General features: G+C 38.9%; 1 protein-coding gene and 1 non-coding gene across 2 annotated transcripts in view; one reads left to right on the forward strand and one right to left on the reverse strand.

Moving 5' to 3' along the window:
• The window catches only part of WDR70 (WD repeat domain 70), a 277,914-nt gene that overhangs the window by 167,111 nt on the left and 83,633 nt on the right, over window positions 1-27,170 (reverse strand). Inside the window, exons 8-9 of the mRNA XM_061393692.1 lie at window positions 25,644-25,797; window positions 4,852-4,928 (exon numbers count right to left, since the gene is read on the reverse strand). Of these exons, the coding sequence (XP_061249676.1) occupies window positions 4,852-4,928; window positions 25,644-25,797 (231 nt within the window). The remainder of the gene's footprint in view (window positions 1-4,851; window positions 4,929-25,643; window positions 25,798-27,170) is intronic.
• TRNAG-UCC (transfer RNA glycine (anticodon UCC)) lies at window positions 22,950-23,021 on the forward strand. Its single transcript has one exon. It is a non-coding gene; the product is annotated as a tRNA-Gly (tRNA).

The following is a 27,170-nucleotide window of genomic DNA, read 5'->3' on the forward strand; positions in this document are numbered from 1 at the left end:
ATTAAAAAAGAACAAAATAATGCCATTTGCATTATTAATAACATGGACAGATTTACAGATTATCATACTAGGTCAAGTAAATCAAACAGAGAAAGACAAATATCATGTGATGTCCCTTACATGTGGAATCTAAAAATGATACAAATGAACTTATTTACAAAACAGAAAAAGGGACTTCCATGGTGGTCCAGTGGCTAAGACTCAGTGCTCCCAATGAAGGGGGTCCAGGTTCCATTCCTGATCAGGGAACTAAATCCCACATGCTGTGACTAAAGATCCCACTGAGGTGCAGCCAAATTTAATAAACAAAATTAAAAAAAAAAAAAACAGACTCACAGATGTGGAAAACAAAGGTATGGTTACCAAAGAGGAAAGGGGAGGATAAGGAGGGATAAATTGGGAGTTTCGGATTAGCAGATACAAACTACTACATAAAAGACAGATAAACAACAAGTTCCTACTATATAGCATAGGAAATCATATTTAATATCTTGTGATAAACTGTACCAGAAAAGAATCTGAAAAAGAGCATACACACACACACACACACACACATACATACATGTATAACTGAATCACTTTGATGTACATCAGAAACTAACACAACATTGTGTATCAACTGTATTTCAAAAAAACAGATAAGCAGAGTTTCTGAAAGTTAAAGAAAAAGCAACAGCATACATGTATGACCGTTTATGCGTCTACCAGTTTAGGGGGGTGGTTCTGTCCTACCTGAGTTACCTCAAGTGTCTGTGATCAGTTCTGCTAATCTAGGTTGGGGACTCTCACAAATCTGGGGCTTGGCTGACTGTAAGCTGATCTAGGACAGCCTCAGCTGGGACACCTCAACTTGCCTCCACCAGATCCTTCATCCTCCAGTAGGGTAAGAGCTTGATCAGACAGCAATGCCATGGTTTCAGGCGAGTGCAAGTGTAAAGTACTCTTAAGAAGCCTATGCTTAGATATGGAGATAACAAATCACAACAGATTTGAACAAATTCCTCTGTGATACAAAGTCCTGAGTAAGCAATGGAAAACTTGCAAAGTGGAAGCATCTGATTCATTGCTGAGCTGCAACTTGCTTAATACGAATTCTGTACACTTTCATTGCTTGTATTCTCACTCTGTACACTACTACAACTTCAATTATAAAACGCTCCCCTATCAGATTATATAAATTCACAAAGAGAAATGACTTCCTCTGGATAAGTAAAGCATTTTCATCTTCATTACCATCTGGTTTTTGTTAACATTTACTTCCAAGCACAATGTAGTAAGCCCTGCTTTATTGTCTGTGTTTCATTCCAGTAAACTTGGGAAAACCAAAAAGACTGCCATATTACTCTCTCTATTTCATTTCTAAATGAAATCCCAGAACACGATCCTGGGATCATGTTTCACACTGAAACTCATAAAACTCAGAAGTAAAAGCACCAGCATTTCCAACTCACATTCAGAAGAAACATTCATAATTTAATTTGGTGTATGAGGCCAGAACAAAATACTGAGTGCCCCCTTGGAATAGTTTCTCAAAAATGCTGATGCCTCACTCCTACTGGATCTAAACATATTTATAACTTGTGCTTCTTATGTGAATGGCTGGGACTGGCTCGCCAGGGCTCCCCGTCCTCCTACACTGCTGACAGCCACAGCCTGGCAAACATTCACTGTGTGCCCACACTAAATACATAAAACTGTGACAGCACACAGGTGCTGAGGTGGATAACTGTATCGAGAGGCTCTCTACACCATGGCTATACTATCCATAAAGGTATTCTCCCAGATGCCCAAAATGAGAAAGGAGGAAAAATAAAAGGTGAATGGGGAAAAGGGAGGAGAAGAGGATATTACTGATACGAGCTCAGTGAAGTCTGATGAAATGATCCTAGTTTAAATCCTAAATAATCCTTAATGAAAGAGAGTGAAGCTTGAAAGATGTGCAGTTGATATTTTATCTCTTTGTCCTGCTCACAATATGGGGCTTCCCCAGTGGCTCAGAGGTAAAGAATCTGCTTGCAGTGTAGCAGAAGTAAGAGTCACAGGTTCGCTCCCTGGGTCGGGAAGATCCCCTGAAGGAAAGCATGGCAACCCACTCTAGTATTCTTGCCAGGAAAATCCCACTGACAGAACAGCCTGGCGTTAAAACATTCCTATTGATTTTGACTTTCAATAATGTTATGGTACAGATCTCATACTCTTCGATGACTTGCCTTGTGACTACATTAAAATATTAGTCCATTATACCTTAGCCTCAACACCTTATATGGTGTAGAATCTGCCTTCCTCTCCAAATTCAATTCATATCATTCTCACCTTTCCTAACAACCAACAAAATGTCAGTCCAACCGGACTTTCTGTCCCCCAAATATGCTGTATTACATTCTCTTCTTAAGGTCTTGAAATATGCTGCTATTTTGGGCTGGAAAGCTCTTTTCCCTCAGGATGCCTTATGTGCACGGTATCTCAACTAAAAAAATATCACCTCTTCCAAGGCTTTCTCCACATATTTTACACCCTTCTATTCTCTGTCCTTTTGCTTTATTTTTTATTCTTCACAGTTATTACTCTGTAAAACAATATTAACTTACTAGCATATCTATACCGTGTCTGCCTCCCAGCACTCACCTCCACTGAATGGGAGTCCTGTGAAGGCAGAGACCCGGGTCACACAGGGTCCCAGACACACAGTGCACACACGACATTTGCTGACTGATTCAGGGATCTGGACTCATCTCCTGCAGCTTACTCCGCTGCTAATTACTATCCTCAAACGCCAAGGAGAAGGCGATCTAACTGAAAACCATCTGAATGTATTAGTGACAGGTTTCTCTAAAAAGTAGTAAAGAATCTGTATAATTGGAGGTCCCTAAGGGTAAAGCCCACTTATCCTTGTATACAGCTTTTTTGACAAAGAAAGCCCAATTTGTACAGTGTAAAAAGAAATTGGAACACATTTTCAAATGTAAAATATACCGGTAAATCACTGACTTGGGCAGGGGACGAAAGAATTGTTCTTCCAACGAATGAGACAAACTACATTTTACACCCAGTATAATAATGTCATGCCCTAGAACTTTACCCAAACCATGTAGAGGATAAAACAAAGTTAAATAGGTTTCAGGTTTCTTTACACCCTATTCAAAATCATTTAAAGGTTTATTGTGAATTGCTGGCCTCAGAACATATAACATTCAAAGTTTCTCAAACTGTGTTGATCATGGATGTCTTTCTTCAGATGAGTAATTTATGTATACTCAAAATCCATTTGGGGAAAGCTTCTGTAGCCCTCATAAAAATTACTGTGTTAGCAACTATTAGAGCCACCACTCAGCCTCATCCTTAATAGTTCTGAGAACAAGATGTTTTCTGTTTTTCCAACGGCTTTTATTCAGCTCAAGTTTTTAACCAGAGTAGCTTAGATCTTCTGTTTTTTTATTTTCTTCCAACATTAACATAAATCTACATATTTTCTTTTCTTACTATACTGTATAAAGTCTCTAAATAGTTATAGGAATCTCTGTCTTGCTTCCTATTTAAATGCAAAGTATACACCAATGTATAATAAAATATTTACTTTAAATTTTGGTAAACAGCTTTTATCAGTCTTCAGTAATTTCTTCCTATTCCTAGAACTTTTACTGGCAAAGATTACTAAATCCTATCAAATCTCAATTTTATTATATAACAAAATCATATGATTCTTCATCTTTAATTTTTTTAAATATTGAATTATATTGAAAATTTCTTAATGGTAAAATTTCCTAATTGTAAAATATCCTTGGATTCCTAGGATAAACCTTACTGGGCCATGGAACACTATTAATTCAGATTAGCTGCTATATTTGTTTTCCTAAAGCTAAAGTAAAAAATATGACTATGAACACATATAATTTAAGTATTTGGAAAGATAGTAAGACAAAGATAAAAGAAAAAACTATATAATTCTATTTACCATAAATTTTAACCAAATATACTATCCTGTTTCAGTCATATTCTGTATAGTCTCAATTTTTAGTTCATTTTAGATCAACTTATTTTCTAAACTGCACAATGAATGCAAAATTATATCTTTTGTCTATTATTTTAAAGATTAACTCTAGGAAACATAAAATATCAAAGAATATGAATAGCAGTTGTGAAAGGCAATGAAGTAAATTACAAATATCAGAAAATAAAAGGATGAAAAACAAAATAACCTAAAAACAAAGACATTCTTTTTTATCTAAAATATAATAGTGTTTCACCTAAATAACACCATATAAATGTTTTTATTTTAAAGATTTTTTCACTGCAATTTTCTCTGTAGTATTACAAATAACTCATTCTTATAAATTACTCAATACTAAAAATGAACCATACAACATAACAATACAGGAAAAAGCTGTTCAAATATTCCCTGTAATTTTCTTGAATCCTAAGCCAACAAATATAATTCAAAAGAATCTTAATAACCATTTAATCAATTTTTTCAGTTATTACTACCAAAAAACCATCATTTAAGCAGCAAATTTATATAAGCTATTAGATTCAGATGGAAATCAGCCTTTACTATAAAAAGTAACAAACATTAGAGTCATTTGAGTCCACTTAATAGCATCAATCTGATCCACTGTGCTCCCTAATAAACTCTACTGGAATTCATACCAACTCTCATTTTTACAGCTTTCATACTTATTTAAGCAAACCTTGTATGTCAGCTGAATTCAAAGCAAAGTTGAGAACAAGAACATATAAACATAAGGATTCTTAATATCCCATCTCTTACTTTACTGGCAAAACTACTACAATACAAATGTTAAAGAAAATACTGAAATACAAAAATGTATCAGATGAATCATCAACAATACTCACGCATCATTTGAGCAAGTCATAAATTCTCCCTTTATTTTGGGATGCCATGACCCAGTATGAAGCATTGCTGTGTGACCCTTAAAAAAAAAATACAAAAAAGGGGGAAAAATCCTTAAAAAATGTAAAAATAAACAAACTGACCAAAAGTTGACATATTCTGCTTAAAAGTAACACTTTTTAGTCCTCTCCAAGGCACACTATTTTAATTACAAACTGATATTATTTTCAGTTTTATTTCATAATGTTTTGTTTATTTCATTTTGTTTATTTTCATTTTAATTCACCATGTAACCCCTTCTGCCCAGGATTCAGTACAGTGCTTATATATAACAGATGCTTAGAAAGAAAGGAAAGAGAGGGGAAAATGACAGCTTCTTTTTAGGAAAGAAGTAAAAAGAAAATTCACAACAAGAAAGACAATAGGAAAAAGTCAGTGGGAAAGAATTAAGGAGAATAGGAAGTATTAAAGGTAAACAAGACAAAAGCAAGAGGATGGGGGTGGGGTGGGAAATTCCCACTTCTTTAAAATGTGTATGTGAAAAAAGAAAAAGCATCTTTAAAATGATTCAGGAAGATTAGCCCAACTAAGCATGGAGCATGATATAAAAACACTGTAAATAAAACAATGTGATGTTGGTATAAAAACTGACATGCTTACAAAATCCATCACAGAATATATGTTTCAAACACAAAACACACATACGTGCACTCACACATTTCCCTCCTTAGGTAGCAAAGTTAGAGCGGTCTCATACAATAATTTAGGTTCAGTTCTGGATGGATGAAACTGGAACCTATTATACACAGTGAAGTAAGCCAGAAAGAAAAACACCAATACAATATACTAACGCATATATATGGAATTTAGAAAGATGGAAACAATAACCCTGTGTACGAGACAGCAAAAGAGACACCGATGTATAGATCAGTCTTATGGACTCTGTGGGAGAGGGAGAGGGTGGGGAGATTTGGGAAAATAGCATTGAAACATGTATAATATCATGTTTGAAACGAGTCGCCAGTCCAGGTTCCATGCAGGGTACTGGATGCTTGGGGCTGGTGCACTGGGACGACCCAGAGGGAGGGGAGGGGAGGGAGGAGGGTGGAGGGTTCAGGATGGGGAACGCGGGTATACCTGTGGCAGATTCATTTCGATATTTGGCAAAACTAATACAATTATGTAAAGTTTATAAATAAAATAAAATTAAAAAAATAATAAATAAAGCTAGTAACATGATCCAGCAAAAAAAAATAATAATAATAATAATTCAGGTTCAAATGGGGCAGAAAAGAGCCTAATACTTTTTAGTGTAATAATTGCAAGGCCTCTTATTCTGAAAGGGTCCAAAACAAAGCTAAACTCAAACCAGTAAAATGTGCATATCTAAATGACTTAGAAGGAAAATAACTGTACCTCTCTGGAAACACTGAACTAGAACTGGAGTACCCACATATGGGCCTGGAGATCATCTCTAGTTCAAGCCTCAATAGTATCTGGCCAACTCCTGACTTTCTGCTCATGTCAACAAGGTACAAATAGCGACCAGGGATCTGGATCTCGTCCTGCAGTAGGAAAAAAAGGACTGAAGAAGTGAGGGACTAGCTAGAAAGTTTGAGATTCCACTTTCCCTTTCTCAGCTGAATATATATATAGTCTACTATCAACTTTGATATTTCCATGTAAGAGGCATTTCAAACATAACAGGTTCAACAAAGTAATCTTGATACTTTTTTTTTATTTTAATATTTTTTTTGTTTTGATTTTTTTTCTGTAGTGCAATGTATTTTATTCTTTTTTTTTTTTACTTTACAATATAAAAAAAACTTTTTCTTTTATATTGGAGTACAGCTGGTTAACAATGCTGTGATAGTTGCAGCTGAATAGGAAAGGGATCCAGCCATACATATACATATATCCATTCTCCCCTAAAATCTCCTCTCATCCAGGCTGTTACATAGCATTGAGCAGAGTTTTGATTCTTATTGCCCACTTCATTTGCAATAAACTTCTTTCCTAGTTGCTAAAGCTACAAGCTTGGAAAGAAATGCCCGACTCTTTGCCACCCCATGGACTGTAGTCCACCAGGCTCCTCTGTCTACAGAATTCCCCTGGCAAGAATACTAGAGAGGGTTGCCACTTCCTTCTTCAGAGGATCTTCCCAACCCAGGAATCAAACACGGGTCTCCCACATTGCAAACAGATTCTTTACCATCTGAGCCACCAGGGAAGCCACAAACTGGGAAGTAATCCTTAAATAGTCCAATAACCATAACCCCTAAACCCTCCTCTCTATATACACCCAGATCCAATCCACTAGCTAGTCCTGTCAGTTCAGCCCCAAACACATCTCAAATCTATCCACTTTTTTCCTTTTCCACTACTACAACTCTTATATGAACCAATATGTCTCTACATCAGTTATTATGCAGTATGATAGACCTGTTACTAGTCTTTCTACTTTTACTCTTGTCTAATGTGCTCCACAAAACAATCAATACAGTCCTTTAAAAATATGTTTTTTAAACTGCCACTGCTTTTTATCCTCCACTGGCTTTTCAACCTCTTTACATAGTGTACAATAACTGACATTTTCCACCCCAGCTTTCTTTACAACTTCACTTACTTTGTGCTCCTTCTTGCCAGAACTCACTACACCTCACTGGTCTTTCATTTCCTCTGATACATGAAGCTCTTTCCCCACAGCAGAGCCTTTAAACCTGCTTTTCTGTCCACTAGAAAGCTCTTTTTCTGCTTCTACGTGACTGGCTTCTCCTCACTCTTTCAATCTCAGTTTACATGCCACTTATACAAGTAAGTACTGTCTGGCCCTCTAGCTAAGTGAGTATGGCTCGCTCCACTCTTCTCGACCAGACTACCTGTCCATTTCCTTGATAACACTCACCATAATTTGTAATGCTGTATCTATTAACTTCTTGATTCTTGACACTGTGTTAATGTTTTACATATTCAAAAAATAAGGATGGAAGAAATCTAAAGCAAAATAAACAGAAACAAGTGAACACCACTGCATTTCAAATGAATAACAAATACACTGAAAAGACAAAAAGAAGGTAATAACCCAAGAAACTATAAACCCTGTAGTGGGTTGAATGGTGCCCCCCCAAAAAAATATATGTCTACATCCTAATAGCTGGAACGTGTGAATGGACCTTATTTGGAAAAATAACACTTTCAGATATAATTAAGAATCTCTGGATTGTCTGGGTCAGCCCTAAATCTGGTAAAAAGTATCCTCAAGTATCCTTATAAGACACAGAAAGAAGAGAAGAAACAAAGAGGAGAAGATGGAAGCAGAGACTGCAGTTTCACAGCCACATGCCAAGGAATGCCTAGAGTCACCAGAGGCTAAAAAAGGCAAGAAACAATTCTCCCAAAGCCACTGGAGGGAACGTGGCCATCCAATGCCTTGATTTCAGGCTTCTGGCCTTCAAAATTTTTAAAGAACAAATTTCTACTGTTTTAAGCGAGAAACTGTGTGGTAATCTGTTACAGTAGTCCTTGCTGTTGTTGTTTTAGTTGTTAAGTCGTGTCCGACTCTTTGTGATCCCATAGACTGTAGCTTGCCAGGCTCCTCTATCCATGGGATTTTCTAGGCAAGAATACTGGAATGGGTGGCCATTTCCTTCTCTGGGTGATCTTTCAAACCCAGGAATGGAACCGGGGTCTCCTGCATTGGCAGGCAGATTCTTTACCACTGAGCCACCAGGTGTGATCACAATGGTGTGATCACTCATCTAGAGACAGACATCCTGGAATGCAAAGTCAAGTGGGCCTTAGGAAGCATCACTACTAACAAAGCTAGTGGAGATGATGGAATTCCAGTTGAGCTATTTCAAATCCTGAATGATGATGCTGTGAAAGTGCTGCACTCAACATGCCAGCAAATTTGGAAAACTCAGCAGTGGCCACAGGGCTGGAAAAGGTCAGTTTTCATTCCAATCCCAAAGAAAGGCAATGCCAAAGAGTGCTCAAACTACCACACAATTGCACTCATCTCACACGCTAGCAAAGTAATGCTCAAAATTCTTCAAGCAAGGCTTCAACAGTATGTGAACCATGAACTTCCAGATGTTCAAGCTGGATACAGAAAAGGCAGAGGAACCAAAGATCAAATTGCCAGCATTCATTGGATCATTGAAAAAGCAAGAGAGTTCCAGAAAAACATCTACTTCTGCTTCACTGACTATGCCAAAGCCTTTGACTGTGTGGATCACAACAAACTGTGGAAAATTCTGAAAGGGATGGGAATACCAGACCACCTGACCTGCCTCCTGAGAAATCTGTATACAGGTCGAGAAGCAACAGTTAGAACTGGACATGAAACAACAGACTGGTTCCAAATCCAAAGGAGTACGTCAAGGCTATATATTGTCACCCTGTTTATTTAACTTATATGCAGAGTACATCATGCAAAATGCCAGGCTGGATGAATACAAGCTGGAATCAGGATTGCTGGGAGAAGTATCAATAACCTCAGATATGCAGATGACACCACTCTTATGGCAGAAAGTGAAGAAGAACTTAAGAGCCTCTTAATGAAAGTGAAAGAGGAGAGTGAAAAAGCTGGCTTAAAACTCAACATTCAGAAAACTAAGATCATGGCATCTGGTCCCATCATTTCATGGCAAATAGATGGGAAAACAATGGAAACGGTGAGAAACTAGTTTTGGGGGCTCCAAAATCACTACAGATGGTGACTGCAGCCATGAAATTAAAAGATGTTTGCTCCTTGGAAGAAAAATTATGACCAACCTAGACAGCATATTAAAAAGCAGAGACATTACTTTGCCAACGAAGGTCCGTCTAGTCAAAGCTATGGTTTTCCAGTAGTCATGTATGGATGAGAGAGTTGGACTATAAAGAAAGCTGAGTGCTGAAGAATTGCTTTTGAACTATGGTGCTAGAGAAGACTCTTCAGAGTCCCTTGGAGTGCAAGGAGATCAAACCAGTGAATCCTAAAGGAAATCAGCCCTGAATATTCATTGGAAGGACTGATGCTGAAGCTGTAATACTTTGGCCACCTGAAGCAAAGAACTGAGTCATTGGAAAAGACCAATGTTGGGAAAGATTGAAGGAGGGAGGAGAAGCGGATGACAGAGGATGAGACGGTTGGATAGCATCACCAACTTGACAGGCATGAGTTTGAGTCAGCTCCGGGAGTTGGTGATGGACAGGGAAGCCTGGCGTGCTGCAGTCCATAGGGTTGCAAAGAGTCGGAAACAACTGAGTGACTGAACTGACTGAGCCACCAGGGAAGCCCTACAGTATTGCGGTGTACATGCATGCTAAGTCGCCTTCAGTCATGTCTGACTCTTCGCAACCCGATTGGCTGTAGCCTACCAGGCTCCTCTGTTCATGAGATTCTCCAGGTAAGAATACTGGAGTGGGTTGCCATGCCCTCCTTCAGGGAATCTTCCCAACCCAGGGATCGAACTCGTGTCTGCCTGCATCTCCTGCATTGCAGGTGGATTCTTTACTCACTGAGCCACCTGGGAAGCCCACAGCAGTCCCAGAAAACTACTAATACATACTCAGTCTCAAGACCAAAAGAACTGCAAATGAGTACTGCATTCCAGTTAATATATTTGTTCCTTTTTTGCAAATGGCATGCATTAACAATTCTAAAACTGCTTTCAATATAAATGAAGATTTAAGCAAATGAGGAAATATGTTGGAGATAACAGGAGTTGAGTTTCTAGCTGTTGGAGAAGGAAGTTACTAAAGTGCAAAAAGGGGAAGATTAGAATGAACTCTGTGGTGTTTGAATGAAACTGGGGATATCAATACAAATGCATGGTTTTTAATAGGTAAATGTAAATACAGGGGTAAATGTACATTTCTAAATTATTCTCTCACTTTACATGATGGAAATATCTAGAAACAATAACATCTCAGCAAACCTAGTGAAGAGATCCTGGTTGCCAAATATTCTCCCCTAAAGGAACCAGGGCTCCTTGGAGAAATGATTCTTTCTGGGGCTGAGGTAGGAAAAGTACAAGATGAATACAAAATATTTGGTTATCTTAAAAAAATAAGAGAGTGTTGCAAACATGATGAGGATATGCTAAAAAGATAAAATGCAAATTGGAGGGGCCTTTCACAAGTTAAACCTGGGACAATTAGGGTATCAAAATAAATAATGGAAATAATGATTGTAAACCATTGTCTAAGAACCTTTGAAAGCATATTAATAAAGAAATAAATAAGAGAAAGTTCTTCCTTACAGAATGCTGATTAATAAATATAAATGATAGAAAAATTTTTGCACAATTTTGCAATCATCAGAGTAATATTCAATAACTGATTCAAACAAAACCATCAATGGACTCTAAAACCAATGGAGGAAAGTCTGATAATGAACAGGATAATGCCATGGTCTCAAGATTTCCCTGCAAATTACATAGCAATTACAAAAAGGTAATAGCAACTTTGTACTAAAAAAATTTGGTAGGTATAAGGTACTTTCTGATATGAAGAAGCAAGGAGAGTAAAATATTATTTTGGGGTAAGTCCTTCTAGAAATGCATACCCTGACTCTAATTATGAGGAAAAACAGACAAAACTGAATTTTACATTTTACAAAATAATGTGGGTTGCAGTCTTCAAAAAAAATCAAAGTAAAAGAAGTTGGCGGGGTGGGGAGGTATAGGAACTACTCCCAATTAAAGGAGACAAAGGGTCTGAGGATCAAACTGGTGAGAAAATAATTATGAAGGAGATCATGGAGCTAACTGATGAAACTACTGATTATGGATTAAATAACAGTATTTTATCAATATTAAATTCATGATTATATAAGAAGATGAAACGTTATTAGGAAAACCAAACTAAAGAATTAAGAACAAAGGAGCATGATGTTTGCAACTTATTTTCAAAAGTTGGGTGAAATTAAACACACATACATAATTTTTATGTATGTGTATATGCATATATGCCTGAGTGCCTGGGGGATGTATAAGTAGGGAGGAAGAAGGGAGAGAGAGGAGAAGGAGGGACAGTGTTTGTGTTAGTTATGGGAGAAAGGGAGGAAGAGATGGGGGGATAAAGCAGTGGGACAAAATGTCAGCAATTGGTGATTCTGAAAAAAAGTGTATAAAGCAGCTCTGTGTACTATATTTTACAACTTTTCTGTAAATTTGAAATTACACCAAAATAAATACTTGAAAAAATATAATGTTCTGGCTGCTCTCTGAAAAGTCTGTTGCAAAAACAAAAGAGGAATATTGGCTTCCCTGGCCCTACACCAGGGAAAGGCCAGTAACAAAGAGGCACCGCGCCTCCTCCCTGGACCCCAGAGCAGCAGAGACAGCAGCCCCAGTGAGGTGGAACACTTGACGTTCCTGCCTCTACCAGGCTAACATTAGCGACTAAGCCGATCCCTCACCTAAGGCTTCTCACCACACAGCAGCATCTGTAGGACAGAACCTTCCTGATAGTCTGTGCTTTACATTGGGATTAATGCCAGCATGGAGTAGCAGCACTCCCTTTCCCACCAACTCTCAGACGCAGCTGCTGTGTCCCACTGCTGTGTTCCCACTCCAGCTTTGCCCAGAGGCATACCCAGTTACAGGAACTACTACACAACATAAAAAGAGTAAGCTTCTGGTTTTCCAGCAAGAACATCAGAACAATAAACCTCTGACAACAGAGGGCAAAGGGGAAATGAAGGGCTTAAGAAGTAAGAAAGCTAGGACAAAAATATCATTTAAATCTGTATAAACAGTACTGAGCTCACTGCTGAGGTGAGCTCATATGTGTAATATGTGAAACCTGTCAGAAGCAACTTAAGAAAAGCACTGAGATCTCAAAACACCGCAGACTACCACCGAGGTTCCACATCATCTCCTGGGTAACATGCACACGAGACAAACCAGAATAGCATACAAAGGCATAAAGACTTTGGAAATTAAACTTACATCGGAAGTAAAAACAGCTAACATAAGGCAGGTCAGGACGTACAGTCTAAACTAATCAGGTTGACTGTCAGCTAAAAAGAAACCACATATTCACAAAAGCAAAAAAAAAAAACTTCTAGCATTCTCCAGAAGTTTTAGACAGGAGCCTGCATCTCATAACACAATATTCAAAGTGTCAAGAATACAATCCAAAATTAAACATATAAAAAAATCAGGAAAACCTAACGAGCCCTCAAGGAATAAGATATGCTAAGTCACTTCAGTGTCTGACTCTTTGAGACCCTTTGGACTGTAGCCCTCCAGGCTCTTCTGTCCCTGGGGTTACTCCAGGCAAGAACACTGGTGTGGGCTGCCACGCTCCCTCCAGGGTATCTTCCCTACCCAGGGATCACACCCATGTCACTTATGTCTCCTGAACTGGCAGGCAAGTTCTTTACCACTAGTGTCACCTGGGAAGCCCCAGGAAGTAAGATGAAAGATGCCAACAACAAGATGACCTAAAAGTCGGAATTCTCAGAAAAATACTTTAAATCAGTGTTTACCATCATGATACAAAAAGGGAAAGCAGACAGTTTTGAAACAAAGGCAAAGACAGACATGCTCAGCAAAGAAAAACTAACTACTTTTTCAGAATGGAAATTTGTACTGAAAAACATAATAATGGAAGTTAAAATTCACTAGAGGGGCTTAACAGTAGAATGGATACATTAGAGGACACAGTCAGTGAACTTGAAGACAGATAATTCAATTCAAACAATAGAAGAAAAAAAAATAGGGAGAAAATGAGCAGAATCATAAAGATGTTTGCTGCTGCTGCTGCTAAGTCACTTTAGTCGTGTCCGACTCTGTGTGACCCCATAGACGGCAGCCCACCAGGCTCCCCCGTCCCTGGGATTCTCCAGGCAAGAACACTGGAGTGGGTTGCCATTTCCTTCTCCAATGCATGAAAGTGAAAAGTGAAAGGGACGTCGCTCAGTCGTGTCCGACTCTTAGCGACCCCATGGACTGCAGCCTACCAGGCTCCTCCACCCATGGGATGCTGGAATGGGGTGCCTTTGCCTTCTCCAAAAGATGTTTGAGACTATATAAAAAGATTTAGTATTCCTGTTATATAAGACTCTTAGATGCAGAAAAATATTTGAAGAAATAATGCCTAAAAATTTCCAAAGTGTGGTGAAAAAAGTAAACATACAGATTTAAGAATCCCAGTGAAAACCAAACAAAATGAACTAACAACAAAAATTTTTAATGAAAGATATTTTTAAAGCACTAAGAGAAAAACTGTTGTTATTGTTCAGTTGCTCAGTCATGTCCGACTCTTCACGACCCCGTGGACTGAAGCACACCAGGCTTCCCTGTCATTCACCATCTTCCGGAGCTTGCTCAACTAATGCCATCCAAACACCTTTCTGTCGTCCCCTTCTCCTCCTGCCTTCAATCTTTCCCAGCATTAGGGTCTTTTCTAATGAGTCAGCTCTTCATATCAGGTGGCCAAAGTATTAGAGCTTGAGCTTCAGCATCGGTCCTTCCAATGAATAGTCAGGATTGATTTCCTTTTGGATGGACAGGTTGGATCTCTTTGCAGTCCAGGGGACTCTCAAGAGTCTTCTTTAACACCACAGTTCAATACCATCAATTCTTTGGCATTAAGCCACCTTTATGGTTCAATTCTCATATCCATACATGACTACTAGAAAAACCATAGCTTTAACTAGACAGACATTTGTTGGCAAAGTAACATCTCTGCTTTTTAATATGCTGTCTAGGTTGGTCATAACTTTTCTTCCAAGGAGCAAGTGTCTTACTTTCATGGCTGCAGTCACCATCTCCAGTGATTTTGGAGCCCAAGAAAGTAAAGTCTGTCACTGTTTCCATTGTTTCCCTATCTATTTGCCATGAAATCATGGGACCGGATGCCATAATCTTCATTTTTTGAATGTTGAGTTTTAAACCAGCTTTTTCACTCTTCTCTTTCACTTTCACCAAAAGGCTCTTTAGTTCTTTTTCACTTTCTGCCATAAGGGTGGTGTCATCTGCATATCTGGGGTTATTGCCAAGTTAAGTGTACAGAAAATGTACTTTAGAAGCAAAGGTGAAATAGAGACATCCTAAGATGAAAGAAAACTAAGAGAACTTGTCACCAGTAGACCTGCTTAAAAAGAAATGCTACAGGGGGGATTTCCTGGCAGCCCGGCAGTTAGGACTTGGCTCTTTCACTGCCAGAGGCCAGGTGTGATCCCTAATCGGGGAACCAAGATACCACAAGCCTTACAGCATGGCCAAACTGTTTTATTTTTTAAAAAATAAAATGCTACCACAAAGTGAAAAACTGGTCATATAATTCATTTGGAAACTTTATGAAAAAATAAAAAATTTCAAGAATTATCTTATTATTTCAAGAAGATTTTTACTATTATTTTATTCTTATTTTAATTCTTATTGGTTTATTATTTCAAGAAATTTTAACTCAAGGATATTTGTGAAAAGAAAGAACAAAGTTGGAAGACTCACACTTTTCCATTTTTCAAAATTAATTACATGTTAATGTTAGTAGCAGCTTTATTCATAAAGCTTTGTTGGCAAAACACATTTTGCCAATGGGACAGATGTTCAGTGAGAGGGAAAGAAGGAAATAAAGAAAATGTTTCAAGAAGGAGAGAATAATCAACTGTGTCAAACACTGCTGAGAGTTACAGTGTTAGGAGAATTGAGAACTGACCAACAGTTATGAATCACATGACTGTGGGGTGGCGTGAACAGATAAGTGACTTAGTGTTGAAGTGTGTGTTAGTCGCTCACTTCTGTCCGACTCTTTGCGAACCCATGGACTGTAGCCTGCCAAGCTCCCTGTCCATGGAATTCGTCAAGCAAGAATACTGGAGTGCATAGGCATTCCCTTCTCCAGAGGATCTTCCTAACCCAGGGGTCGAACCCAGGTCTCCCACACTGCAGGTGGATTCTTTACCATCTGACCCTGTGCACCTAAGGTACTAAAAGATAGTAATTAAACTGCCTGATAATAGATTAAAATCTGTAGAACTGTCAGAGATCCTATTCATCTCTTTCCAAAACAGAAATTTGTCTGTCTTGTCTTATTTAAGAAAAAAAAAAGAAGAAGAACTTCTAGTGCCAAGCAGTAAATAAGTATCTGATCTAGTTAACCTCTGGCCCCAGAAAATAGCTCATCATTTGCAACAAAAGGAACACCTCAATATCCATGAGACATGCCCTGCGTTCAGGGACTTCGATCCTAAACTGCCTTGGCTTCCTCAATCTTGCACACGACTTCACACTTTTATTCTCCCTCTCAGTGTAACTCAGCCCCACTTCCACTGACAGCTCTTCCTGGCCCCTTAATCTAATGTGTAGCGGGCTTCCCTCCCAGTCAGTTCCTAGTTTACCATCTTCTTCTACTCCCAGACTCAGGAGTCACTGCTTCTGAGCACAACGGGCATAACTCAGTCCAGTTCTTTTTTTGCAGTATAGCTTTTGGGGGGTGGCTTTTTTCTAAATTGGAGGATAATTGCTTTAGAATGCTGTGGTGTTCTCTGCCATACATCAATGCCAATCAGCTATCTATCTGTCTATCTATTTCTCCTCCAGTTTGGAATCTCACTTCCTATGCTTTGTCCTAACAGAAACCCAGCCTATGCAGGTCTTGAAGGCAGGCTCCAGAAGAGAGGTCTTTTACTGATACTTATTGATTAGAGTTGAAATATCATCTACAAATATAAAGTATATTTCTAACAGGACCAAAAGAAGATGATCCCTACTACAGAGGACATTAACATAAAACACAATCACCTTAGTTGTTGAGTACACAGAATATGAACACAAATAGTAAGCTAACTGAAGAAATACTAAAAGACTATGAATGCTGTTTCTTGTTTGTAAAGACAAGAGTATGACAAAGGCAATGGGAATGTTAAGTACCCTTGTGTTAAAACAGTGACCAAAATTAGTCATAATAGAAAATGAAGTTCAACTGAGGATTCTTAAATGAATCTAAACAGATTCAGTATCATGGCTCACATTAGTGGAAAAAAAATTTTAAGTGACACCTATTAAAAAACAGTCAGTGACTAAAACACTTTTTCATCAAATAAACTAGGTTTTCTCTCTTTCTCCTTTATCTAAACATAGGCACTCCTAGGGGGAAAAAAAATTTCCTTCCTTTATTTAACAGTCTGGAAAGAGCCTAGTAGAAAGAATGAAGCATCTATTTACTTCTCATAATCTGCTAGACTGTGCATACAGAGAGGACGTTATCAAGCCATGACCACTATTGGTTTCCTCTAATTCACATGCACTCATGCTCTCCCGTGCACAGAGGTGTGCTGATCGACAGTTATCAATCCGTACCCCTGTGGAAGCCTCGTGACAAAAGCTGTGACCGCTGCCCCACCACAGTGCCATTTGCAGTCACTGAATGAGGTGAGGCTCTGTGACCCATAAAATGAAAGTACCCATGTTTTTGGCATAGTGAGTTAACTAGCAGAGGCAACTCCTACGAAGAGAGGAAATGCCTCAGGGAATATACTATCAGCTTTAATCCAAAAGTTCTTCTTAACTGGAGTCCATTCATGGCTTCAGGAATCTTCAAACTTCCTAAAATTGTCAGCAAAATTTTGTGTCGGTATATTTTGCTGGAGAAAATGTTCATAGCCTAATTTTGGGGGTTGGCAACCTTCTTCTCTAATGGACTTGTTTTTCAGTCACTCAGTCATACCCAACTCTTTGCGACCCCATGGCCTGCAACACACCAGCCTTCCCTGTTGTTCACCTTCTCCCAGAGCTTGCTCAAACTCATGTTCATTGAGTTGGTGATGCCATCCAACCATCTCGTCCTCTGTCATCCCCTTTGCTTCCTGCCTTCAATCTTTCCCAGCATCAGGGTCTTTTCTAATGAGTCGGCTCTTCGCATCAGGTGGCTGAAGTACTGGAGCTTCAGCTTCAACACTGTCTTTCCAATGAATATTCAAGATTGAAATCCTTTAGGATGGAATAGATAGTAACTATTTTAGGCTTTCTGGGTCACATGGTCTTTGAGAGAACTACTCAAACTCTACCACTGTAAGCACAAAAGCAATCACAGACAACAATAAATGAACAGGCATGGCTGTGTTCCAGTAAAACTTTTATTTACAGAAACAGTGCAGGCTGGATTTGGACCACGGATTGCAGTCTGCCGAACCCTGTGTAATCCATCACACTCTTAGTCATTCCCTTCTATGAATCAAGGACTCTGAAATTCAAATCTTTCTAACTACTGAGCAATTTAAAAATACATTTGAAGATACCAAAGAGATAGATTCATTCTTCTTTGATCAACTCAACTTCAATGACCTCGTCTATAAGATACTGCAGTAGCTCCAACTATAGCTAACTCTGTCCACAGATGGTTCCTTTTCTGGAATCACGAATGTTCTTTTCAACATCCTAAATTTCAACCAATCACTCAACATAAACCTGAGTGTCCTTTTGCTGTACTTATAATGAACAACTTTTATTCTGGAATAAATCCCTCTTCCTCAGCATTGTATTCCCTTCAAACACCTCAGGCTCCTGAACAGACTCAAGAGGATCATAGCATGCGCACATACTAAGTCACTCAGTCATGTCCAGCTCTTTGTGACCCCATGGACTGCAACCCGCCAGGCTCCTTTGCCCATGGAATTCTGCAGGCAAGAATACTGGAGTGGGTTCCCATTTCCTTCTCCAGGGGATCTTCCCTACCCAGGGATCGAACCTGGGTCTCCTGCATTGCAGGCAGATTCTTTACTGTCTGAGCCACCAGAGAAGCCTTAAAAAAAGGTTTTGTCTGACTCTTTGTGATCCCATGGACTATACAGTCCATGGAATTCTCCAGGCAAGAATACTGGAGTAGGTAGCCTTTTCCCTCTCCAGGGGATCTTCCCAACCCAGGGAATGAACCCAGGTCTCCTGCGTTGCAGGCAGATTCTTTACCAGCTGAGCCACAAGGGAAGCCCAAGAATATCATATGAATATGCCAAAGACTCTCTCTTATAACTTAAGATTTTAAAACCCTGAATGCTCCCACAAGTCTTAGCAATTTTTCTCTCACACTATCAATATCTATTCTAAGCCTTTACTATTCTACATAAGGTCTCATTCCAACTTTTCCCAATACAAAACTAGGAAATGATTCAGTGGCTACATGGTGACACCTTCAACTTTTTATCTAAGGCCAACCACTTGTAATCGTACCTGCATATGAGCCCAGTCGCATCCCTCTATTTCCAATGTAAATAAATTTCCTTCTCCCACTCAAAGCTAAGTCTTGCTCTTATGTTTGATCTCCCACTCTACCACCTCCTTGGGGACTTTCATTATTACCTAGTATGTTTGGTATTTGCAAGACTGTATTACTTTCCTATTTCTGTGTAAGAAATTACCACAAACTTAGGGGCTTCAAACAACTCTTAGTTTATTAGCTAACAGTTTGGGAAGTCAGAAGGCCAGTCACAATCCAGAAGGTTGAATTTTCTGCTTGGGGTCTCAGAGACTGAAATCAGGATGTTCGGAGGGCCACATTCCTTTGTGGAGGCTCAAGGGAGCATTCATTTCCAAGCTCATTCAGGCTGCTGGCAGAACCCAACTTCCTGTGGTGGCAGGACTAAGATGCCTATTTCATTGCCTCCGTCAGCTGGGAGCTGCTCACAGCATCAAGAAGCTGGGTGCCTTCCTCGCTACATGGATTCCTCCACCTTCAAAGCCAACAAACGTGAAACTTCTCTTCTTGAACCTGAATTAGACAAAGCCACTTCCAAAAACCTTTGCAAAACAATCCCTTCTTGACATATACACCCTACTATATATACAAGAGATTTACTAATTAAGGACCTACTTATACAGCACAGGGAACTCCACTCAGTACTCTGTAATGGCCTATATGGGGAAAGAAACTGAAAAAGAGTTGGATACATGTATATGTATAACTGATTCACTTTGCTGTATACCTGAAACAGACAGAACATTGTAAATCAACTCTACTCCAATAAAATTTTTTTAAAAAAACAATAGGGGGGTGGGAAATCCCTTCTTGATATATATCTCTTGCTGAAACAGCTAAGAAACAAAATCCTTAAGCTTCCTAGAAGTCAACTGGTTTGATTGTGAAAATAAAATCTGTGAGGCACATGCTTCATTTCTTGAAGGAGCCTTTAGTATAACTGAATATTCTGACCTTTTGATCTTTCTGAAGTTTTAGCAAAAGCTTATACAGCACACCCTGGGCTTTTTGTCTGTGTCACACTTTCAGAAGCAATTTCTTCACTTTAACATTCTTTGCCATATGGATAGGCTCAAAATTCACTCAATCATCTAGTATTCGTTTCTGTTTAACAAGACTTTTCTCAATTTACCTTTTGTTCTCATTTTTTACTATAAGTAGCAAGAAAAAACCAGGCAGTACTTTCAACATTTTGGCTGGAGATCTCCTTGGCTATAGCTATCTATCCAACGTCATCATTCAGGTTCTGCTTGCATATTCAAAGCCAGAAAAGAGAATCCCTCTCGAGTCAAATCCCTCAAATTTTAAAATCTTTTTTGCCAGGAAGAAGGGCTCATCTGATTAGGCAGGATCCACTGAGGATAATCTTTCTTTCTTAAAGTTAACTGTGAAGACAATATAATCTAATTGCAGAAGGATCTCATTATACTCATGGGTCACATCCACACTCAAGGAGAGGGGCAGGGAATCTTGGGTGCCACATCAGAATTCTCCCTATAGGGACTATTATGTAGCAATTTTGAAATTACTTTCTATGTACTATAGGAGGTGTTGTTCAGTCACTAAGTCATGTCCAACTCTTTGAGATCCCATGGACTAGCAGCACACCAGGCTTCCCTGTCCTTCAGTATCTCCCAGAGTTTGCTCAAACTCATGTCCACTGTGTTGATCGATGACGCCATCCAACCATCTCATCCTCTGTTGCCTCCTCCTCCTCCTGCCCTCAATCTTTCCCAGCATCAGGATCTTTTCTAATGAGTCAGCTCTTCACATCAGGTGGCCAAAGAATCAGAGCTTCAGCTTGAGCATCAGTCCTTCCAATGACTATTCACGGTTGATTTCCTTTAGGACTGACTGATTTGACCTCCTTGTTGTCCAAGGGACTCTCAAAAGCCTTCCCCAGCACCACAATTCAAAAGCATCAATTCTTCAGCACTCTGCATTCATTATGGTCTAACTCTCACATCTGTACATGCCTAGGAAAAACCATAGCTTTGACTATATGGACTTTGAACAAATGAATAAATGCTGGTGATGCTAGAGGACAAGTTTTTCACTGGAGAAGTGAAATACAAATACTCAGTGGGGAAAGGCTAGGAAGCTGGATTCAAATTGGGTGTATCACAATGAACTCATGATTTTTTTAATACATTTTGCTTATTTTTTGGTTGGTTGGTTTATCCCTCCAGCCCCAACTCTGTCTTCTGAAACAGTCTAGAAGATTAACACTTCAGCAACATGGAACAACAGACTGGTTCCAAATAGGAAAAGGAGTACGTCAAGGCTGTATATTGTCACCCTGCTTATTTAACTTATATGCAGAGTACATCATGAGAAACGCTGGACTGGAAGAAACACAGCTGGAATCAAGATTGCCAGGAGAAATATCAATCACCTCAGATATGCAGATGACACCACCCTTATGGCACAAAGTGAAGAGGAACTAAAAAGCCTCTTGATGAAAGTGAAAGTGGAGAGTGAAAAAGTTGGCTTAAAGCTCAACATTCAGAAAACAAAGATCATGGCATCCGGTCCCATCACTTCATGGCAAATAGATGGGGAAACAGTGGAAACAGTGTCAGAGTTTATTTTGGGGGGCTCCAAAATCACTGCACATGATGACTGCAGCCATGAAATTAAAAGACGCTTACTCCTTGGAAGGAAAGTTATGACCAACCTAGATAGCATATTCAAAAGCAAAGACATTACTTTGCCAACAAAGGTCCGTCTAGTCAAGGCTATGGTTTTTCCTGTGGTCATGTATGGATGTGAGAGTTGGACTGTGAAGAAGGCTGAATGCCGAAGAATTGATGCTTTTGAACTGTGGTGTTGGAGAAGACTCTTGAGAGTCTCTTGGACTGCAAGGAGATCCAACCAGTCCATTCTGAAGATCAGCCCTGGGATTTCTTTAGAAGGAATGACGCTAAAGCTGAAACTCCAGTACTTTGGCCACCTCATGCGAAGAGTTGAATCATTGGAAAAGACTCTGATGCTGGGAGGGATTGGGGGCGGGAGGAGAAAGAAGGGGACAACAGAGGATGAGATGGCTGGATGGCATCACTGACTCAATGGACGTGAGTCTGGGTAATCTCTGGGAGTTGGTGATGGACAGGGAGGCCTGGCATGCTGTGATTCATGGGGTCGCAAAGAGTCGGACACGACTGAGCGACTGAACTGAACTGAACAATGAACATAAGCAGTGCCCTAGATCTTGATTTGTAAATAGAATTTTCAGTTCAAGAGAACCATGGAATGCTAGAAAAATCAGAACAGAATAGTACAAGGTGAGCCAGGAACATTTTGTTGTGCCAGAATGTAAGAAAGTACCCCCGAAATGATGGGGATATGTCAAAAGGATAGAAACCAGTGTTATGGAGTTTCTATTAGAGAAAAAGCTCTGTAAATATTCAGAATTTGGAAAGAAACACAATGTATTTTAAATGAATTCACTTTTTAGAGTTATACTTGCAGTTAAAACCACCAGTTACAACTGCTTGAGGAAATAAAATATACCTAAAATTCACAGTTTATAATATTTTACTCCTAAGAAACAATATTTACCATTAAAAGGACATGACTAAAATATTTCATTTCCAAATAATAAGGGCAATTTTTTGGAGAGGTTTTATATCAGAATAACTACATGTACTATTCAAACATAAATAAAGCATTTGAAAGTACCTTTTCTCCAAAATTCCTTATAAAACTTCTAATCTCCGTAATTAAAGTACAATCATAGAGAAATGGCCCACTAAAATGTCCAAACGTTAAAGGGTCCCCTGAGCCTGTCCTCTCCCACTTTAGCCAAGTAATTATGAAATAAATGGCACAGAACCGTTTTAAATGGCTGAAGGTAAAGTATGGGTGTACGAGTTGAAAAGAATAGAGAAAAACATTCTCTGGGACTTCCCTGGTGGTCCAGTGGTTAAGACTCTGCACTTCCTCTGCAGAGGCCTGGGTTCAATCCCTAGTCAGAGAAGTAATATCCCACATGCTGTGGAGGGCCAAAAGAAAAAGAAAAGAAAAACACTCTCCGACTGGAAGTAATATACTAAAATTCTGGTTTAGAATAAATGAGTTTTAGATGATAATATAACTACAGTTTTTAAGGTATGCTTTTGAATGGTTTAAGGGTTGATTCTTGTTTATCCTTGTCCTACCTTCCTAATGATTTAAACCTGAAGAAGTAATGTCCCATTTTCTCAGATAATATAAGCAATAAATATGAGATCAGTGATCTTCATATTTTTTTTTTCCCCCCATCCTGAACCCTCCTCCCTCCCAACCTCCCCATACCATCAGAAACAACAGAACCTGATTTTCAAAGAATATCTTATAAAGAGCTTCAATACAGAAAACAGACAAAACTGGAATCTCTGTGGCTGAAGGAGGCCCCCTGCCCCTCACTCCCACTCTGAGGCCTCGCATTCCACTTGACTAGCTCCAAACAATACCTTATGTAAAGGTTCTCGTGTGATCAGAAAAAAATGTTTCTCAGATGCATAAAGGAAAAAAGGTATACAAAAACTGAAATCTTAATTGTGATTATATTTGGGTTGTAAAATTATGAGTAATTTTTCCTTTTCAAATTTGTAACAGTCAATAAAAATTACTGTTAAAAACTCAATAAACTAGTTTTTAAAGGTATAAATATAAATACTCTCCCTGTAATGTAGTATGTAGCAGAAATATATATACACATATATATACACTCACACACCACTAGAAGTATACCCCCCAAAAAATACATACATTCACATAAAGATATAAAGAGATAAAAATCTAACAATGTAACAGTTTAATAACATAATTAGAAAGGCCTGTTTATATTTGAAGTACACAATATTTTATCATAACAGATCAGATATATTTAATAGTTTCTTTTAATGCTCTATTGGTTGAACTTACCAGTAAAGCCACAAGTTATTAATTACTCTTTGAATCAGAAAAAAGTTTTAAAAGTTAAGAAAAAGTGTCCCATGAAATCTGCTCCCTTCAAATAATAATACTTGCATTTCTAAAACCCATCACTCAAGTACAATTAAGCTAAAAATAGTATTTCCTAAATAAATAGTCAATTATATTTGCTTCTGAGAAATGGAGAGAGTAAGTATTAACCATGATTTTGAAATCAAAATAGAGATAACATTAGACAAGATTGGGAGAGTTACAGTATTAAGTTATAATATATAGTTGTTTTTCACATATTGGTAATTAACTTAATATTTTAATTTCCTATATATCTACATAGATTTATCTACCTTCACTCTACTTTCTGAATAATCTTACTCTATGTACTATATATATGTATATACTTTTATATATATACACATATATGTGTATGTGTGTGTATGTGTATATATATATATGTTCAGTCACTAAGTCATGCCTGACCCTTTTGACCGCATGGACTATATGTAGCTCACCAGGTTTCAGTCCACGGGATTTTCTAGGCAAGAATACTGGACTTGGTTGCCATTTCCTTCTTCAGGGGATCTTCTTGACCCAGGAGTAGAACCCACATTTCTTGCTTTGCAGGCAGATTCTTTACCACTGAGCCACCTATGCGTGTGCCTGCATGCTAAGTCACTCAGTCGTGTCCGACTCTGTGAGACTATGGACTGTAGCCCTCCAGGCTCCTCTGTCCCTGGGATATTCCATGAAAGAATACTAGAGTGGGGTTGCCATGTCCTTCTCCAGGGGATCTTCCCAATCTAGGGATTGAATCTGTGTCTCCTGCGACTCCTGAGCTGCAGGTGGATTCTTTCCCACTGAGCCACAAAATAAGCCCACATGCGTGTGCGTGCATGTGTGTGAAACTGAAACCGCAGAAATAGCCAGATACAGAACCACCAGATCCCTTTCTTCTTGAAACTTTCTTGGCTAAAACCTAAGTTGATAAAGTCTTAGTTTTTATAATGTAAGAAGCCCTGAACAGCTGAAATCATTAGTAAGAGCTTACAAACTAGCAAAAAAAAACATCTTTTCCTCACTATTTTTAAAGAAAAATTGTCTGTGGTAACCATAAACTAAAAAAGAATAAGTTAAATAAGAGTTTTTAAAGCTTTCATTTCTACAAACTCACTGTTTAAATAAAGTTTGGGATGCCCAAAAAGCTTCAAATCAAACAGATAAAAACAGAACGATTTGCGTGTAAGACAGAGAGGCTGATCTGGAGCACCATCTGCTTTATTTCCTTACCACCATCACCCTAAAAAAAACATCTTTGGTAGAATCTTTAGGGAGGTGATTTTAAGATGAGGGGAGAGAAACTCTAGTGGAATACATGAAGGGAAAAAAAACACTATTCAAGCCACCATTTCAATACAATTGCATATAGTATTATGTTTAAGTTATATCTGAATGCTGTTTGAACCATCTAACACACACTGGACACTCAATGAACAGCCAATAAACAAAAGGAAAGGCATGAGACTGCAAGCCTCAGTAGGACTGAGGGGTATTTCAGTAGACTTCAGCAGAGGGCAGTTTGAAATACACTGTATTAATTTATAGCAGAAATTATGGCAGCAACAATAAGCTGTGAGTAAATGTGCATGGAATTAATTAAATTCACTAAAATATTCTGGGTCACACTTACTTTGGTATTGGCCATATCCACAATATACTGGTCTCCTTTTATACATTCCATTACTTCAAAACCATCTCTGTCAATCACTTTGGCCTGAGAGCTTCCAGATACGACAAGTATCATGTCTCCCGTGTTACTGTACTGTAATGACTTGATCTGATGGCTATGCAAAAAAAAAAAAAAAAAAAATTCTGGTAAGACACAGAGTATGTTTATACTTTCACTCATTAAGCACTGTCAGAAAAAAAAAGTCATTCAACTATACAAATTGACAATTTATAAAATCAGGAGCATCAACCTCAAAAGGGCCCTCACCACCAGTGGCTATCCTATTAAGCTCTCCTCCCACTCTCCACAGCAATCTATTAAAAACTTCTCTACTCACTTTAAATCTTCAACCCAAACAACTCCCCTCTCCAGTTCTTGATTCTTCCTGATTTGTCCCAGAAGACACATATAAGGACTGCCTGGTGTGCTCTCATTACTGTTATAAATGTATTTGCTTCTGAACTCTTCTCTTGCTTCTTCTCTTTGATTACAATGATGAAAATGAACCTCTTCCTGCCCAAGGCATATCTACTACCTATATTCTGGATCCCACCCCTTCCAGTCTCCTGGGGAACCTATGACTAACCTCTCCCTCCTCCCCTTCTCAGCTAAGCTATCTAAACAAGTTTTCATCTCCTCCCTTATTTCTCTAGCATCCAGGTGGTGCTAGTGCAATCCAGGAGATACAAGAGACGTGAGTTCAATCCCTGGGCCAGGAAGATCCCCTGGAGAAGGGCATGGTAACCCACTCCAGTATTCTTGCCTGGAAAATTCCAAGGCGAGAGGAGCCTGGCAGGCTACAGTCCATGAGTCACAAAGAGTTGGACACAACTGAGCATACACATACACACACAAAGAGTATCCTTTTCACCCTCACCACCCCACTGAAAGTGATCCTGCCATTGTGGCTATAGTGGACGCTGTGGTGACCACCCACATCAATCCTTTCAGGACTGAAGTACTCATTCGCCAGCTTCCAGGATTTGGCCTGCTGGTGGCTTACAACTGAAGTCTCAGGAATTTTTCTGAGTTGCAGAGAACTCCCTCATCCAAGGTTATGTTACTATCCCAAAGCAGCCCACATTTAAGGACTGGTCAATGTACGGTAAAATGGCCCAGCCCTCTGGTTCAACTGGGAATACCCCAGAAGGGTTATTCCAGCTTCAGATCTCTCTGTGGAAATCAGCTGAAGTTGCTGTTGCAACCACCTGGCAATTCAGTTCCTCCATCTTCCTAATGCTGTTTTCCTCACAGCTTTTCTCTCAGAGGCTCATTCCAGAAGCATTCCTCAACAAACCTCCTACATGCAAATCCTGAAGCTTCAAAGTGTGTCTTGGGAGAATCAAACCTGAGAGGGTTGATATCAAAAGTAGACCTATGGAGTTATTCCAAAATAAGGTTTTAGAGTGATGTCGATCATGGACTGGTTAGCAATGAGGACCCCTTCTCTGGTGGCACCTAGTCCCTGATGGGCTGTAGCAGTGCAAC

Source organism: Bos javanicus, chromosome 20 (assembly GCF_032452875.1).
Source record: "Bos javanicus breed banteng chromosome 20, ARS-OSU_banteng_1.0, whole genome shotgun sequence".
Classification (NCBI taxonomy): domain Eukaryota; kingdom Metazoa; phylum Chordata; class Mammalia; order Artiodactyla; family Bovidae; genus Bos; species Bos javanicus.